Genomic DNA, 17,137 nt, shown 5'->3' on the forward strand with positions numbered 1-17,137 from the left:
GGGGGGGGAAAGAAGGGAAAGATGGAATCACGGCCGCAGCTCGCCGCCCAGTTGCAGAACAGCGCTTGGGGCTTTCTCGCGGATGTTGGGGCTGCCGATTCCTGGTGGCAGAAGGTTGTCCAGGTTGGACCGTCTTCGAACGTCTTTGCTTGCCAGCGGAGTCCGGCCAAGCCCGCCAGGTGTCCGGCCACCCCAAGCAGGCTGGGCAGGGCTGGGAGTCACGTTGACGAAATCCGCGAAGTTGAATTGCTGGTTTGGCGTGCCGAAGTTGGCGAACATTCCTCCGCCTGGTGTCGGCGTCATGGACGGAAGCACGGCGTGTTGACTAGGCGGCGTCGAGGGCGGAAATGCTGGAGGCTGAGGCTTGCTCGCGACTCTGGCCGGGGTTGGCGAGTTGGCTAGGTACAGAAGGAGATCTGCTCCGTCTTCGTGACGCAAGTTGCGGTCGTTCCGTGATAGAGGGGCATGCTTTGGCGGCGGAGTGCGAGGGGGTGAGGAGCCGACAACGGAGCTCACTTGGAAGCTGTGCACAGGGAGGTCCGGATCATTCTCATCGTCAGTTTGAGCATGATAGCCTGCACCCGGCGACGAAATCTCGGAGTATGGAGCTGTCTCTGTGATGAGCGGAAGGTTGTTTCGACCGCGGCGAGTATCGGTGTGACGACGGAACCCCGGAGACGACTCGGGCAATTGATACGAGCTCTTCCACGACACCCGAGAGACCTTTGCCGGGTGTTCACGGTCTGCAGCAGAGTCGGACCTGATGCGTTTTCGACTGGCAGAGAGCATGGGCTGCATCACCTTCGAGTTGAAGGTAGCTGCATGTCTGTTTCTGGACGAGCGAGGGAGCTCCTTCGAATAGGAATAGGACGAGGCTCGCAGGGGAGAGGTCAGAGGTGTCTCGCAGCGGCTGTTGGAGATGTCCGAGGAGGAGTCGGAGGGTTTGTCGCTGCTATCCAGCCCGAAAGAAATATGCAGGCCACCGTTTTGACGTGAAGGAAGCCGGCCATTCTGGTACTTGACTTTGGCAAGGCCGAGGCGGTCCTGGAGGTTGAGAGACACCTGTCACGAGATGAAAGTTAGTATTTTTCTTCTTGTCCCGTTCTCGATCCTATCCATAGATTCCGACCAAGGTCCATTGACACATACCTGAGCGATGTCAATCTTGCGGATTGTCTTCTCGGGGTTTGACAGGACCATTGCTCGAGGTGGGTGACACTGGAACGACGGAGGTGACCATAAACCGGAAGCCGAAGAAGAAAATGGCGAGGTCGACCAAGCAGGGTTCAAGGGAAAAACGACTATGAGACTCGAAAACCAGGAAGGGATGTCGGAATCCAGAAAGAGTGGGGAGAGGGAGCTGGAGGGCGGCTGGCAGGAGAAGAATTGGCACCCAATTGGAGCACGCAAGATGCACTAAAGGATCTGGGGAATGAGATCTTGACAAGATCAGAAAAATGACGATGATGGCGTAGTCATAGAGTTCGTCCAGGTACAAAGCACTCAAGGCCAAATATGTAGACGAGTCGAGACCGAGTCGTCCGGAGAGAATTTTCGTTGTTGTCCGGGGGAACACTCATGGATTCTGCAGTCTGCAATTTCGTGTGGAGCGAGAAAACGCATGCGGCGTGCCATCGCGACGCATTCCCCGGTTCGTCCGCTTAAGAGGCCGGCGCCCATGATCTATCTGCTACAGTCTACGAGCAATTGGGGAGACACAGATCGAGATCTTGGTAGTATAAACAGTAGGTAAAACCAAGCCAGAGATCAGGTGCATATCTCACGAATTTTTATCTGCAGATACGGAGTACGTAAGTAGATAATGTCGACTCCTTGAAACCCACTGGAATCTGGATGGGTCGCAAGTTGGCCTTGGACCGTTAAATAGCCCGCCAAATTCTCCGATCGTGCATTCTCCTTATTCCTCGGGCTATCCTCACTATTCATCCCTTTTGTGAATTGTGGCGGCGTACGACGCGACATTCTGGCCGGAGGTTGGACCGTTGGATTATGCACCTTGACGTCTCCTGTTCGACCTTGGTCCACGGGATGGCTTGCTGTGCTACTCCGGTGTAGAGCCGATAGATTGATGCATCCAGAGGCAGAAATTGAAGGGCCAGAGACGCCAGAGATAAGGTCCACTCGAGGAGCAAAACAAGCAGAGGTTGAGCCAGGAACAGGAACCAAGGAGTGTATGACGTGGAGTGGATGATGCAATAGGAGAGCGCTAACAGATTTCGAGTCTGTCAACCGATAAGGAATAAAGATGCTGCTGTTGATTCAACCCAGAATGCCGTATAGTTCCAAGAGCGAAAACAAAATATAGGGCATACGTACTCGTACCACGCTGCTATATCGGCAGTTTAATATGGACCGACGGGATCACTGCATATATGTGTCTCTATCTAGACGTTTAACGTTGGAGAGACAAATATAGCAGATCGCCGCCGCAGGTGAAACTAGACAAGTGCTATCCAGGCCACCGACCCACTCTCAAAGCTAAGAGTATGCTCGTTCTTCCGTTTTTATGTCTCAGCCTGCCTTGATACCAGCTTTATTGCTGGCTAGAATTTCTGATATTCCTGATCTTCCCTCGCGACTCTCCCTCCACCGACAACAACTATCCATTGTCCACCACTGGCAATTGAGCAAACCACAAAGGTATGTGATTGCCTGTTTCTCGCCTTGATCACCCTGTGGCCGACCGTCTTACTGCCTCCTCCCTGCCACCTGGGCGCATCCTGCAATGCTCTGCAGCTCTGCTCCTCACTCCGGTCGCTGCCAATGCTTCTTGCCTCGCCAAGTACAGCTGCCCAGCTCTGCCCTGTTTTCTTTTTTGTCCATTGTTCTTATCGGTCGCTAATAATGAGCTCCAGCTGGTCGACATTGATATCACTCGTTCCTGAAGCTCCAGTGGGTGTGGGGGGTTGTCAACATCCTCCGCAAACGGTCGCCAGTCTTCCCTTCCTGTCTCCTTCCACATTTACTCCGACAACTCGTCAGCTTCGTCGCTCGTTTCTGACAGCTGGTTCGACTCTCGCTTCCACACTACCTTTTCTTTGTACAGTGTGCTGGACCGAGGAATACGGGTGATACTTCAAGGGCCGCCCCTTCCTATTTCGTCCAACCCTATCTTGACGACTTGAGCACAACTGCCAGCGTCACCTTGGATCGCCTTCTCCTCCAGCTCACTCGATTGCGTCAATCGTTTCGTCGCCATGCCCTTGTTCAAAAACCTACGAAGTCGCTCACGGTCCAGCTTCCGAAGCCCATCGCGATCAACAGAAAAGTCCAACGGAACGTCTAACGGTACTCAGTCCAATGGCGACGTAACCTCCGGAAAGTCCTCCTCGACCCTCGACTCGGCATCCTACAGTTCAGTCACTCCGCCGTCGTCCATCAAGCCCAATCTCTCTACACAAAACCTACCTGCGCTGAACGGCTCCAACGGCAGCACTAACGGCGCGAGCTCTCCCCTCGCTGTACCCCAGCAGCGCCCACCTCCCTCGGTATCCCCGTCCCAACGGAATAGCTACTTTGTATGTCCGGTCCTCCCAATCTTTTTACCTAACCTTACCGTGGTCCAATAGGGCGGTAGCTCCCTCTCTGTCAACAATGGGGGTGCCCGGTCGTCGCCTGGGCCATCGTCTCCGTACGCCCCCAGAATTGTTTCAATTACAGACAATGCATGGGTAAGTTTGGCGTACAGAGATATCAACCTTAGCTAATTTTCCAGGTTAACCAAAAAGTCCTGTTGATTTACGGCCAAGTCGGTGACCCAAGGCAGCATCCGCTGGACGGAAGTATAACGGTTAACCACCACCAAGATAACTTTCCTCAAGTTTCCTGGCCCGTCAACTCGTCTCATTTCAAAGCCCTTGTACATCTTGTTCCAGGTCCGAATCGCCTCCGCCTTGACTTTGTCGCCAGCAAGTCGTCGTCTGGCAACTTACACCATGCCACTCATTCCTCTTGGATCAATGTCAATTACCTTCCCTTGACCAACTCGCCACCTCTACATCTCGTGATATTGCTTGGTAAGGACTCTGACGGGACGTTCGATGCTGTACCGGAGAAGGCAAACCGCGAGGGCAACAACCTGGAAACCGCGATACGAAAGTACCGAATGGCCGCATACCTTTGGCAAGCATTTACCGGTGAACAGATGTTCCGTAATAACTTTGGACGCCGATGCTTTCGGTTTGAAGAAGAGTGGCAGCCTGGCACAGTTAGCGAACGGGATGCAGCCAGTGGTCAGATGCGGAACGAGGCGAAGGTTCATGTTGTTCGGACGGAGAAAACGGTCGCGGAGCTTCGAGACCTGCAACTTGCCCAGCAATATGCCGCCGCCACTAAGAAGGATGAGCTATTTCATATTGCACAAGAGGCTGTGAGGAACCACTTTCAATTGAAACCTGGCCAGAAACAATACGTCTCCGTCATGCTTCTCGACTCTCATTGGGACACGGAGTCCCAAACCATTACGGGACATGCTGCATTGGGCTCTAGCAATGGCGACCTGAAGATGGCAATGTTTGGATCTCACTGTCTGCAAAGTTATCCATCGAGTCTGGAGGGGGTAGTGGATGCGTTCTCCGACTGCACTCGGACAAACACAGACTACGTTGCCAACGATTGTGGTCAGGCTGGCTCTAACTGGGAGTCCGCCAATATCGGTATCGGAGCCCATCTGCACGAAGTCGGCCACCTCTTTGGCTGCCCGCATCAGGAGTCGGGCGTCATGCTTAGAGACTACGTCCGCCTCAACCGCTCCTTTGTGACTCGGGAACCATTCTCGACTCGGACAAAAACGCAGGGCCTTCATCCATGCCTGCCGCAGGATGAATGCTCATGGCATCGATTGGATACTCTACGCTTCCGGTTTCACCCTTGCTTCCGGCTTCCCAACGATGCCCCCATGAGCTCTGACGACAGCGTTCAGGCCTGGCCGGTTGAGAATGGCAAGATCTTGCTGACTGCGACCACTGGGATAGCATTCATCGAGCTTTACGCCGAAGGAGACCAGGTGTGCCGCCATTTCCTCGAATACATCAACACCGAGTCGACAAGTAATGGGCTCCCGAAGCAAGTCACTGTGACTGAGAGCGAACTGCGGCAACGAGTTTTCGGTACCGACAAGGAGAAGAAGAAACAGATAAAAATCTCCATATATTCTGGCACTCTCGGATCTTTTACCGTCGATTCCATTAGCAGTCTAAAATCCAAGAACTCGCAGGTGAAACTGCCAAAGGGCGTCGGTTATCGCGGATGCAAGCTTGGGTTATCACAACTCGCCGAAAGTCAACCGGAACAGCTTCTTCTGGACTGTGCTTTCCAATATAAGAAGCTTCTGACGTCCGTCAGGATTTATCACAACGACAAGGTGCATGGGCTAGAGTTCTTGTACGAAGATGCGACAAGTCAACTGTTTGGGAATCGGGATGGGAAGTCCGACGATTTTGTGCTAGGTAAGCTTAACCCTATTCTCCCATATTACTGGCTAACGTTTGCTTTCAGACACGCGACGCGGGGAAATACTCCTAGGTTTCTATGTCCGAGCTGGTCACTGGATCGATGGTATCGAGATTTTGACCAGTTTGGGCAGAAAATCTGGTATCTTTGGTAATGCTAGTGGTGGCTCAGGGTATGCAATAACTCTAACGCTTAATATTCATTTACTAACAGTCCTGCTAGATACAACCTGATTCCACCCTTAGGCTACAAGCTTGCCGGTCTCACTGGAAGCTGTGGAGCTTGGATCGACGGCCTTTCCCTCATAATCATGCACTAAAATCTCACGACCACTGAACCCTATGGTCACGATAGACTGCTAGCCGACAGACTCCTGACCGACTCATCGAGAGCCTTCGGCAATCTGAGTCTTTTCGACCCGGTTTCCCTACGGTAGAAGCCCAGAGTGCATACCCTACGGGCTCCCACCTCGAAGCTCCTCTGAACCTCGATGTCTATACAACGATATATAACCATCTCGACGACACGTCAACTTTGGTTGACCTTCTTGCTTCTTTCTCATTTGTCATTGTTCCATATACCTTTTCCGATTGCAATCCTTCTTCTCCGCAGCTCGACAGGCTTGAGCTGCGTTTCGCATCGTGGTCCACCGCACATAGGGCCTACTTCCTCATACCCGACTAGCTCATACAACATACACTCGAGGTGTCCTTGTGTACGTACATTGTGTACATTGTTCGCATTGTTCGCATTGTTCGCATTGTTCGCATTGCTCACATAGCGGCGTTTGGAGATTTGCCCTTTCTTCGTGGGCCTTGTCTGGCTCTGAGATATCAGGCGTTGGCGGTTGCAGGGGACATTTATACCATGAGATGAGCCGGACTTGGATCATGGGTGTTCACTCTACGGTTATATCATACATAATCGATAATAGGCCAAGTGGTTATAGATAATACCACATGCATTATATCTGTCCGCATTAGACTTTGTTTGTCAGTTCGCTGGCTAGAATCATTGCACTTGTCATACGTGTAGGCTAGTGCCTAATGTTGAGAGAAGTATGCTCTACCCGGATTCGTGACTCCTTAGGAACCCAATATAGCAACTATTATCCCAGCTACCATGAAGTAGTGATGAAAGATTAAAATCGAATTGATTGATTAGATGTATAATAACGCTTGCTTGGGTAAGCACCTGCAGCGAGTCATCTCGGCATTAGTTGGAGCAGCATGTGTAGTCACATTTGCATCCAAAGACATAAATGAAAACACTATTTCTCTGTCATCGACAGTAATAGAGAAGAAAAAAAAAGGAAAACACATAGGCCTGTCCACTAGTCTTTCGACCAGTGAGCAGTATGAAGTAGCAAGACTAAACCCCGAAGATGCGAACAAAGGTCAGAGCCAATGCAAGAACAACACTGCTGATGCCATCCTGGGTAAACCCAGCATTAGCAGAAGGTGCAGCGGTTGCGGTTGGGAAAGCTGAAGTTGCGGTGGGAGCCTCAGAGCCGTCCACAGAAGTAGACGTGCCAGAAGCAGACGAGCTGGTCTGGAGAGTAGTGGTGGTCTGTCTATGAGAAGAGCTAGAACCTCCAGTCGAAGTAGGAGCGACAGAAGTAACACCATCAGCACCAGACGACTGAGATGAGGCAGGAGACTGCACGGTCGTGGGGACAGGGCCGGAAGTGTCGGTGTCAGTGACGAGGGTGGTCTCGGGAATCGAGAAGATGGGTGGTTCTCCAGTGTAAGTAGATCCAACAGGTCCACAAACGGTCTCGGTAATGGTGACAGTAGCAGTAGCTTCTTGAACAGAGAAGATCGAGTCAGATGGATTGCTAGAAGTGGACCGTGGACGGGCAGAAACTTACCGGCACGGCGTGCAAGGACGGGACCTTCCATAGCACGGGCCTCGTCGACCTCGTAATAGTCTGCAATAGGTCATCGTCAGAGAAAGACGCCTAGAAAGTGGGACGGCAAGTTGTAAACATACTCACGGGGCCCTCCACGGGGAGTCCAACATGGAAGGCGTCGAGGTTTCCGACGTTTTCTGTCATAACATTTCAGTTAGATGCATACAAGACGACAAGCTCGAGGCTGCAGCGAACTCACCATCAGCAAAGCCGGTCAAAACCAGCAGGCAAGCGACAAGAAGGAGAACGAGCTTGAAGGCCATCTTGGTGGATCTTCAGAGACGAGAGGGTAGAGGGTGGAGTGAAGAGGGAAGCTTAAGCAGCGATTGAATGCGAGTTGAACAAGAAAGCGAACGGTGCAGCGAGAACGAGCGGTAAAGAGAAAGAGAAACAAGCTGGGAGACGCAGTCAAGATCAAGCGAGAAAGGGAAGACGAAATGAGGCGAGAGCGTGTGTGGGAAGAGAAGAGAGAAGTTCTGGTTGCTGTGTTACTCGGGTTGAGGAAGCGTCACTTCCATTCTAGGAAGGTACGACAAACGCCCTCACGGGGAAGGCGCGATCCCGACATGGCCTCGTCCACGGTCAATTCTCAGTCTCAGTATTCGTTTTATCCTGGCACTTCTATTCATGCAGCTGCAAAGTGATATTAGTTATGCTAAGACCTGCTCGAGGCACAATTAGCACTCATGCACAAAGCAAACACAGTAGCAACGCAGGGTCCAGTCCACATCTCAACTCAAGCCTCCAGAGAGCAACCTGCATAAGACCCCAAAGCCGAGCACAAGCACAAGCACAGGAAGCCCGCATAAAGAACCCCAGCAAGCCGGAAAGTCGTGGCTGCCCCAATGCACCCACCACTCCAGCACCCAGGCTGGGCCGCACAGCGCAGCTCCCGATACAGCAGCCAGCTCCGCAGCCTAAGCCAACCGGCCCTATCTAAGAGGTCCAGCGCAAGATAAGCTCATGCGTCAGCAGACTAGGGTGGGCACGGAAGCCACGCGAACGCCGTTGAGATCGATTGCTTGACCACGAACGGTCGAGCTGTCGAGTCGGGATCAGGAAGCTCAGGTTCCAGACCCGTCGATCGAGCGCCGGGGCGAGGCCAGAAGTCCAGGCCCCATCTCCGTAGAGGATCAGCGCAGCGACGCCGTTATGGTTATACTCAAAGAAGCTTAGCTGAGGGGCATCGACGCTGTTGTTCCTGGGCTGCAGAGCACAACGTGGGTGGCGAACGTCACTGTAGGGACGTTGATGTTGTACGGCAGTCAGGGCCAGAAAATGCTGTACAAGTGTTTATAATCCAATAGGAACTCACTTGGTACTCTGAAATGCCTATCACCCCTAATTATCTAAGATCTACATAGCTATTTCATGCCCTTCCTTGCCCTCGACTTTCAGGCCAGGAACACGCAGGGACAGAAACTATACTACAGTATTATACCGTAACAAAGATACACGCGTAAATTAAGCAAACAAACGCAAGGACCAAAAGTGAAAAAATACAGTATCGCCACCTGCAGACCCCACTAGCCGATCCATCAATAAAAGTCAGTCTCCTGCGATCCGTTCCAAGGAAACGATGCAGTTTTGACGACGCCAAGGACAGGACAAGAATGATGTCATTGATCTTCTACCGAGACTGATTTGCGCGATTGATTCTCGATCGCACAGATTCGAATTTTTAAGAAGTGCCTGGATCGCCAGTGGTTGGGACTTAGTCAGGCACTGAGGGGCAGATAAACGGATTTACAATTATGGTTAGAAGGAACCGAGCAGATAGGCAAGGGCCCGGAAACTATCTCCGCAAGGGCTTCAAGCAATGTAGGTTGTGAACACCATGCAAGGCAGGAATGCTCCGCCATGTTTTCTATAAGTATAAACTCAATTCTCATAATAGTACATTGAGCTCGAGTGAGCTTCGATATTCTACCTACTCTATAAGGGTATCATCGCCTAGGTTAACGTATTCTAAACCTACACTTGTGTACTCCTCAGCTGAACAAGCCCATTGACTTGACTTCTTCCAGGGTCCAGGTCGTATTTTTTGCACCCCGTCGACTACATACATGATCTGCTTCCACATGCCATTCCAAGTAATCCCTTTCAACCCTTTGCTCCCCTGGTAGATGCTCAATCAACTCAACTCAATGCAAGGCAAGGCCGCCATAATAAATCGAAACAGGAACGTCAATTCGAAAATTTTGAGAAATTGAGGGTATCTCTTCGTGTGCATCGATCGTCCCTCAACCAAAGCCGTTGAACCGCGGCCGCAAAAAAAAAAAAAAAAAAAAAAAAAAAAAAAAGGAGTCGTCATCAAGTGGAAAAGGAGTGTGCGCTGCCATCTTCATCGAGCAGCCAGCATATCACCAGCCTAGGATGGTGGCGGTTTCATAGATTAGTATGAGACAGAAATAGCATCGAAAGCAATATGCCGTCCACGGAAAATAAGAAGGGGTATCATTGCCCGGGAACTCGTGTATTATCCCCGTATCCAACGCCCCAAATTGACCGCATTAGAATTGGTAAATGTCCCGAACGCCGCAAAAAAAGATGAGTGAGCATATGCTCGAAAGAAAGGGCCGTTAACATCAAAATCCACGCCTCCAAGCGCACCAGGCGCACTCAAAACGAGGCTAGATTGTATCTTTTGCTCCGAATGTGAGCCAGAGTGACTCAACTCGATGAAACAGAGACCTAATTATATCTCAGTTTGACTTCGACCGGCGAGGGCGTATCCGAAGCCTCAAATGCCGCCGTTTCAGAAATTTCGGCCACCATGTCTTGTCCGTCAGGGAGTTCGCGAACCACATCGTCGTCGACCATAATACGAAGTCCATTTTCCTTGACAAGAAGCACGCGCATGATACGCTGGGGGTCTATTCGTTGTTTCACAGAAATCTTTTCCATGAGATCACGCGCTGTGCGTTCGGTGAGATACACGGCGCGGTAATAATCATCCTGGTTTTGATCGGTCCTTGGGAATCGGACGTAGAAGCACGCAACTAGGATTCAATTAGCTCGGGACTCAACTGGGTGAGCGTAGTACTTACTCGGCCTGGGTCGACGTTCCGCTGGAGGCCTGTAGGTCGGATCAATATCCACTGCCTCGATGTAGCCCATGGGAGTGCCGCCATTTCCTGAGGGGATCTTCTGGACTTTAACCGGGTGCTTCAAGAAACCGTTCTCCGGGACCTCGGACGATTGCCGTGAGTACTCCGAATCATAAAACAAATTGGCCTGCAGGGGATTGCAGGGAGAGTTGATCGACATGTGGCTGCTGGTTGGAGAAACTTCTTGCATAGCCGTGCGGTCAAGACTAATGTGACGGGCACCACGGAAGTCCTTCTTGGTGAAGTCGCGGGTTTCCGGGAGCTGCACGGGATACAAATCGGGGTCGTCCTGCTCATCGCCTCGCAGACTGAGGACGCTGACGGGTCTGGTCGACGAGAACATGTCCTGCAGCAACGCAAGCTTTTCGTGCAGGTCGTCAGCAACGCTCACCTTGCCGGTGACGCCATCCTGCGAGCTCATGGACAAAGTGCGCTTGTGCTTGAATAACTTGGTGGGGCGCGTGTCCGAGCTCTTGAAGCCGACGGCGGCGCTGCTGCGCTTGCGTTTGCCGAAGTTGCCAGCGCCCATTTCGTTTTGCTGGATTTGCTGGCGAAGTTTCTCAATCGTCTTTTTAACATGAGCAACGTCATTAGAAAGCTTCCGCTCGGCTCCATGGTCACGGAAGAGCTTGACTTTGCAAAAGCACACCTCTGCCTCCTGGCTGTTATCTCGAGGCGAGTCGCCGGTAATCATCTCGGTCTTCGCGCACAATCGGACCGGAATACCCTTCACGCCCTTGGAGTGGCTGAAGTCGGTAGACAAAAAATTGAACCGAACTGAGATGGCGCAATCCGAAGCCTTGGTGTTTGGGTTGCGGGTCCAGGTAACGCAGAATCCGTCGAACGATGAACTCTCCAGCTGAATCTGCCGGTTTTTCTCATCCACTGTACCTTGAACTGGGTCCACAAACTCAACGGCCTGCAGCTTTCCTCCCCTTTGATGTGCCTCGCTTGTTCCACGTCCCTCCTTCCATAGCTGCCAGCAAGCTGCAGGTTTTGATCTTTGTTCGTCGTCCTGGAACGAGACGCGGACGAATGTTCGATATTTGACTGGCTGGGAGGTTGTTTGCGGAGGCGCAGTATCAACAACAGACAAGGAGTAGGCCTGTCCTTTGTTAAGGTATGTGACGGGAATTTCGTTCTGGTGGTTGATCATGGCGGTCGGTGCTCGCAGGGTAACATTATACCGGAAACTTTAGGACTGTTAGCCAGGGATATTATAGGAGAACTCGAGGCCGTACTTTTCACCCGGAATCTGCAGTTCCTGTTGGTCAGAACCCCGCATCGCTGTGGTCATATGTGATTGAGCATTGCCCTGCATATCAACGTCATTTAGAGACCCTTCATCAACGGACTCATCCACAGCATCAAATCCAAGATCACCTTGAACAAATTCGCTGGGTGCGAACGCTACCTGCGGCGCGAACGGTTGGGGATTGTGGAAATGCGGCGAGATGAACTGCTGGCTAAACGGATCGATGGTCATTCCCGCAGGGTTCGTGGGCATCTGGCCCTGCTGCGAAAGAGAAAGAGGAGTGATCATGCTCAATCCCATCCCTGGCGTATGAAGGTCACCGGCGGGGCTGTGGTACCCAGCGCTCAGATTTCCCGAGTTCGGAGTATAGTAGCCATGAAGTTGGTTGAGTGGGTTGACAAATTGGACTGGGTTCGGATCGACCATGGGTGCCATGAACTGCGGATGTTGCGTGTGTGGTCCCGGGATGGTGTCCGAATCCATGGGAAATCTAGCACCGAATCTGGTCAGTTTCGAACTATATCAAGCTTCGAGCAAGAGCATATCGAGTTCTCTCAATAATAAACAGGGTAGTAAAACGTACTTTGGGGGTCCATGGCCGAGTGGAAGCTGAGTGACGCCTGCCGCTGCGACGGCAGCGTTCATGCCAGCTGTCGGAGCAACGACATCAGAAAAGTTCCGTTGAAACCGCTGAATCAACTCCTCGTTAGGCTTTTGAGAGTTGCGCCTACACCAGAAGGAAAGGTTTCTAAGTCAGCCTAGGTTCGGCCACTGAATTCGGCGAACGGCACGGAAACGTACCTGTTGCGGAACATGTTGGCCTGGCCGGAGCGTTTTACGCGCCTATGAAATGGGCAAGAGCGCCAGAGTCGATAATGGGAAAGTGCGAAGAACGCGAGCGCAGAAGTGGAGATAGCACCAGATTTACAAGCGATGCGTATCTATCCGGGCGCCAGAGAAAAACAGGAGTTTTTGGGAAGGACTTTCCCGTCTTGTCCCCGCACCCTTGCTGTCGCCTCGAAACGCCGAAAGGGCGGGGTGGTTATGATTAGATGAAAACTGTAGGCGATGATCGCGCAATCATTGTACGACCGTTATAGCGAGAGGACAGGTGGAATGTGCTTGTCGCAGTGGAATGGGAACGACTTCAGCGGGGAAAACAAAAGGGAACGAGAGATTGCGGTCGGATAAGGCAAGACTCCGGGGTGAGTAGGACGAGGATGACTGATCTAATGGCAGTTTTGCTCGAGGAGATGATTGTGTGCGCCGGACTGAGAATCGCGGAGTGGACGATTCTTAGGGGAGAGAAAACACAAAAGACAAAGTCTCGCAAGAAAGTTGGAGAAGGGGGGATGATCAGGTCAAGAGTAGTGTCGAGAGGGACTGCGGTGTGGTGAATGCTCGGTCGTGGTCGAGTGAGTGGATGCGGAGGGTGCAGCAGGCAGTTAGTAGGAGGATGAATAATCTGAGAGAAGGACAGAGAGGTCGAGTGTTGTTTGAAAGGGGGGAAACAGTGCTCCTATAGGCAAACTCAGGCGATAAGAAACCTTCTAGAACCACGGGACCTCTGCGCTGTTGACTATTTTATTTTATATGATTTTAACGGAACCAGACGGGCCACAAACTTCAGACAATATTAAATTGATGGAAGCCAGCGGGGGCTCTCATTGCTGGCCGACGGCGCGGGTCCCTAGTACGTCAGGTACAGTACGAAAACAGTGTGGTATTTTCCATGTCAATACTGCGCTCAATCTATACCAGGACTCGAGCACTCTATCACCGCCATTTTGCTTCAGGAACTGTTCAGCATAAAGGAGTGAGAATTAATATCGGGATTCTGATAATGCGCGGATGCGGGGTATGTGGCGTATCTTATTGTACAAAGTATTACTCCCACAATATGGCCACCATTGTACGGAAAGAATCGGTCATCTCATCGGTCATGCTGTTCTCAATGCTCAGTCGATGATCAGAGAGCTACTGGGACTACAGCCACAGCTCGTCGCACGATCCCTGTCATCTCAGGTAGTACTAAAGCTATAATAGAGTCGGGGATGCTCGCACTTGACATCTCGCTGGCGTTTCTTAGGTCAAGCCACATTTGTGAGCTCTAACCCAATCGTGTTGTACAGACGGTTAGGGCAGATTGGCTTGCATGTGGGCTGATACATGGTGGTTTCAGGCCCGATGTGAATCGCGCAGTCGGCGCTTAAGATCACCGGCAGATGGATATCCAAATGTGGCCGTGACAAGTTGTTCGATTGAATTCGGTAGACATAACAGTGCATTGTTGATTTGCTGTCTCAGAAGCTCGTGGTTATCCCGTGGCTGTATAAACTCTGTTTCTTCGTACTCCGTAGTAGGTCGTTCGCTATATATATGTTTACATGGACAGGCAGCCTCGGTATAGTTCTGCTATCAGAAGCATCCCTGCCGTCGCCTTTTCTCGCAATTCCAAAAAGTTATATATACTACCTCTACGAAGGACGTCTAGATACACTGCGTACCTATAGATTTCGCAATCCTGGCATCGAGGCATTGAATTCGCGTCCGCTTGAGAAGTATCTAGAATCGTGTAACAGTGTGAGGATATTCGTATTGTCAGGATACCGAGTCTGGACTCTTGGCTCCCAGGCCGTAATTTCGCGCTCTCGGTCGCGCTATCCGCCAATCAGTTGGGGGGCTAAACTACCCGAGCTTCAAATATCGGGTATCGGCAGGCTGTATCAGTAATACCGAGCTCATAGAGTTTGGACCATCTATGGATCCTCGGTAGGTGCTTTACGCTCAGTCGGTGTTGACACCAGAGGCCATGTTTCGTGTAATTGAACAAGGGCAGCATTGAGCAGTTTATCTCGGTGTTGAGAACATGAGGATGTATACAACGCCTACACCAGCCACCTGAGCAGTCTCGGTGGTTGGAAGGGGTAGAATCTACCGGAAGCTTAAAAGCAGAGTCTGTAATTTGCTGGGCCCAAAGCCGAGCCAGCCAGCCCAGTGAACCACGGCTGCCGGCGCACGTCCACTCCACTCCACACTCTCCCGCATGCCGCAAAACGCGTCATTATGACGTCAAGAGCAGCCGCCAGAGACAAGCCCCGGATATACAACAGTCGAACCACACTGCGATAGAGCCGCAGAGACGAACAGCGCTGGCCAAATGTTTGAGATAAGGACACGGACTAGAGCAGCTCTAGTGAAGTGTCGAGCACCGACCGAGCTTGCCCGATGCTGCAAGATGGAGAAAGATCGAGGGAGGTGCGAGTTGCGACTCCATTCTGCTGCGTTGATCGGATCCACGATGTTCTGGCCGTTATCCCAAGCACACTACTTCGTACACCGGTAGCCTGTGTTGCAGAATATTTAGACGAATGGGCCAGAATCCCGGCACTTGCGACGGACTCACGGAGCAGACATGGGTCATCCCATTGAGGTAGTCAATGCTGCAGCGGAGAGCGTTGCTGTGATGTTTGTTGCTATCTTTCCTGATGGAGTTATAGCATGATTCCGAGGCCATCATGCAAAGGTACGACTCCCATGGAATCAACCCGAGAGCTCGGCGCGACTACTCGTGCGAAAACACGAGAATAGCAGATAGTACCATTGGACCGATTTCCCGGAGCGGCGAAACCCCATCCCATAGATAGTCCCCGTCGGTGCAGCAGCGATCGAGGAACCTTTATCTTGGGTGGCAATCTCTCTGAATTTAGATATATGGGTACTCTCCGGAGAAGCTGCTGCTCCGCTTGCAACGTTTAAGCGCTGCTATTCCGACGTTATGCGCATGTGGAAGAAGCAATTTAACACATTTAACATGGGCCATGGTTCCCGAAGTCGTCATATCGGGGTGCTGACTCGCGCTTTGAACCGTGGTTGATGGGCGCGCAATCTGTTTTCCTTATCCCGTACTGTGGCTGTACTGTCGTACTGCTCTTTGCCTTTCAGAGGCCCATTGTTATCAATCTTACCCGTGGTGCGCTCTGATCTCATTGATTGCCTCGAGAAACGCCTTCCTTCCGTTGTGGTTACAATAGAACAATGTTTCGGCGATCTTATACTCAATCCCCGTGTCTCTCAGCCACAGACCGGCTCCTATCCACGAATTGGATCGCATCCATCGTCCCGCACCGCCACGAGATTCCTTCTTTGAAGCTGGGGAATTCGGCGAGCGACTTCGAAAGTGAAACATAGCAATATAATGTGGCTCGTGCAAATCATGCAGTGACGTCGTGACAGAAGAACTCGCAAACCTCACACTCTTATGGTTTCCCCATACTACTCCGTGGTGTGAAATAGTCCCAAGCATCGCCAAAGATACGGAGTCTGATGGTGTGATGGGCTTGACATGCTGGAACGCCACCTTTGCCACACCCGTCCAGTCCACCCCCTCCCCCTCCTTCTCGGGGCCTTCGCACCCTCACCTTGTGCGACAAGGACCAGCTATCATTCGATCGCGGGACACCCGGTTCAGAGCCTTATCCTCGCTGGCCCGAGTCATACGAACGTCCATCCCTTGTGCAACGCGCCTCTTTTTTATCCTCTCGTGCTATGCGCGGAGCATGCGAGGCTGTGGTCAGATGAAGTGGCAGCCCGCATACGGTATATCGCGACACACCACGTACATACCCCCCTTCACGATGATAGAGCTGTTTTTGCTTCCAATAGTAGAAGATGCACTCCCGTCTCGTCGGATCGAGGATCGAACGAGCGTCTGCGATCGCCGAATGCTACGTATGTACAACCTTTGTCATGAGCCACGGTACCCCGGATTGGATAGACACAGCAAGTGGTGATACACATCAACGGTCAACGGCCACCGAAGAAACCGACCCCTCGAAGCGAGCAGAATAGAAGCTTTGAATGAGGAGCCGAGGGTCCAATTTCCCTATGCACACCACAGCAGTGACAGAGACCCCTCCCCCTCCGAGCATCGAATCTTACTGGCGCAGAAATCTCCGTTCTCCGTAGGTATTTTACCACTTGCTCCAGTGCAGCCACTAGTGGCCGTGCGAACTACAGTATTGGGAGGGCTGACTTTTCCCTGCCGGCCCTGAGCACCTGAGCTGAGTCTGACAAGTGCACAGGCAGCACAGTTCGCCCCTAATAAGGCACAGGGATGAGCTGACCGATATGATCGGCGCTTATCCATGCCCCTTCTGCTCGGGCGTCCAATATATCCGATACTCTGTTTATACCAGTACCGGGCTGCAGTTTTCGTCAATCGATGTATTCTGTATATTGTATGTAAGTATCTTAACACGCAGATTACGATCGTAGTATCGACGTCAAAACTCGATCGTGATATCAGCTGTCGGTCTCCGATTATTTGGGAGTATCAGCGTCGACTGGGCCAGGAATTATCAACCATGCTTTTTCGGCGACCTTTTA

At 51.7% G+C, this 17,137-nt stretch overlaps 4 protein-coding genes across 4 annotated transcripts; 1 reads left to right on the forward strand and 3 right to left on the reverse strand.

Annotated features, from left to right (window-relative positions):
• Positions 1 to 27: 27 nt before the first annotated feature.
• On the reverse strand, positions 28 to 1,147 carry BDW74DRAFT_177044 (uncharacterized protein; the record flags this gene model as incomplete). Its single annotated transcript, XM_073728789.1, has 2 exons — positions 28 to 1,062; positions 1,130 to 1,147. 2 exons carry the CDS (start codon positions 1,145 to 1,147, stop codon positions 28 to 30), a joined length of 1,053 nt encoding a protein of 350 aa, XP_073584742.1.
• Positions 1,148 to 2,584: 1,437 nt separating this feature from the next.
• On the forward strand, positions 2,585 to 6,227 carry BDW74DRAFT_151038 (zinc metalloproteinase family protein). Its single transcript, XM_073724116.1, has 6 exons — positions 2,585 to 2,661; positions 2,877 to 3,539; positions 3,591 to 3,692; positions 3,737 to 5,468; positions 5,518 to 5,644; positions 5,695 to 6,227. The coding sequence occupies exons 2-6, from the start codon at positions 3,219 to 3,221 to the stop codon at positions 5,789 to 5,791; spliced, it is 2,379 nt and encodes a 792-aa protein (XP_073584743.1). The 5' UTR covers positions 2,585 to 2,661; positions 2,877 to 3,218; the 3' UTR covers positions 5,792 to 6,227.
• Positions 6,228 to 6,548: 321 nt separating this feature from the next.
• Positions 6,549 to 7,841, reverse strand: BDW74DRAFT_137099 (uncharacterized protein). Its single transcript, XM_073722429.1, has 4 exons — positions 7,584 to 7,841; positions 7,465 to 7,521; positions 7,343 to 7,402; positions 6,549 to 7,277 (listed from the first exon to the last, which is right to left on the reverse strand). The coding sequence occupies exons 1-4, from the start codon at positions 7,645 to 7,647 to the stop codon at positions 6,844 to 6,846; spliced, it is 615 nt and encodes a 204-aa protein (XP_073584744.1). The 5' UTR covers positions 7,648 to 7,841; the 3' UTR covers positions 6,549 to 6,843.
• A 2,047-nt stretch (positions 7,842 to 9,888) lies between these two features.
• BDW74DRAFT_137124 (grainyhead-like protein) lies at positions 9,889 to 12,766 on the reverse strand. The gene is made up of 5 exons (XM_073722431.1): positions 12,551 to 12,766; positions 12,333 to 12,476; positions 11,736 to 12,239; positions 10,435 to 11,687; positions 9,889 to 10,386 (listed from the first exon to the last, which is right to left on the reverse strand). The coding sequence occupies exons 1-5, from the start codon at positions 12,562 to 12,564 to the stop codon at positions 10,079 to 10,081; spliced, it is 2,223 nt and encodes a 740-aa protein (XP_073584745.1). The 5' UTR covers positions 12,565 to 12,766; the 3' UTR covers positions 9,889 to 10,078.
• Positions 12,767 to 17,137: the final 4,371 nt, after the last annotated feature.

The sequence above is a fragment of the Aspergillus multicolor genome (assembly GCF_047715735.1).
Source record: "Aspergillus multicolor strain CBS 133.54 unplaced genomic scaffold BDW74scaffold_9, whole genome shotgun sequence".
NCBI classification, from domain to species: domain Eukaryota; kingdom Fungi; phylum Ascomycota; class Eurotiomycetes; order Eurotiales; family Aspergillaceae; genus Aspergillus; species Aspergillus multicolor.

Excerpts from the sequence above, each read along its gene's own strand:
- BDW74DRAFT_151038 (XM_073724116.1), top strand. The coding sequence starts at position 3,219 with ATGCCCTTGTTCAAAAACCTACGAAGTCGCTCACGGTCCAGCTTCCGA. Across the intron at positions 3,540-3,590 it reads CCCAACGGAATAGCTACTTT|GGCGGTAGCTCCCTCTCTGT; the intron begins GTATGTCCGGTC and ends GTGGTCCAATAG. Across the intron at positions 5,645-5,694 it reads AATGCTAGTGGTGGCTCAGG|ATACAACCTGATTCCACCCT; the intron begins GTATGCAATAAC and ends CAGTCCTGCTAG.
- BDW74DRAFT_137099 (XM_073722429.1), bottom strand. The coding sequence starts at position 7,647 with ATGGCCTTCAAGCTCGTTCTCCTTCTTGTCGCTTGCCTGCTGGTTTTG. Across the intron at positions 7,522-7,583 it reads TTTGACCGGCTTTGCTGATG|AAAACGTCGGAAACCTCGAC; the intron begins GTGAGTTCGCTG and ends ATGTTATGACAG. Across the intron at positions 7,403-7,464 it reads CCCCGTGGAGGGCCCCGTGA|ACTATTACGAGGTCGACGAG; the intron begins GTATGTTTACAA and ends GACCTATTGCAG.
- BDW74DRAFT_137124 (XM_073722431.1), bottom strand. Across the intron at positions 12,240-12,332 it reads CTCGGCCATGGACCCCCAAA|ATTTCCCATGGATTCGGACA; the intron begins GTACGTTTTACT and ends ATTCGGTGCTAG. Across the intron at positions 10,387-10,434 it reads GGAACGTCGACCCAGGCCGA|TTGCGTGCTTCTACGTCCGA; the intron begins GTAAGTACTACG and ends ATTGAATCCTAG.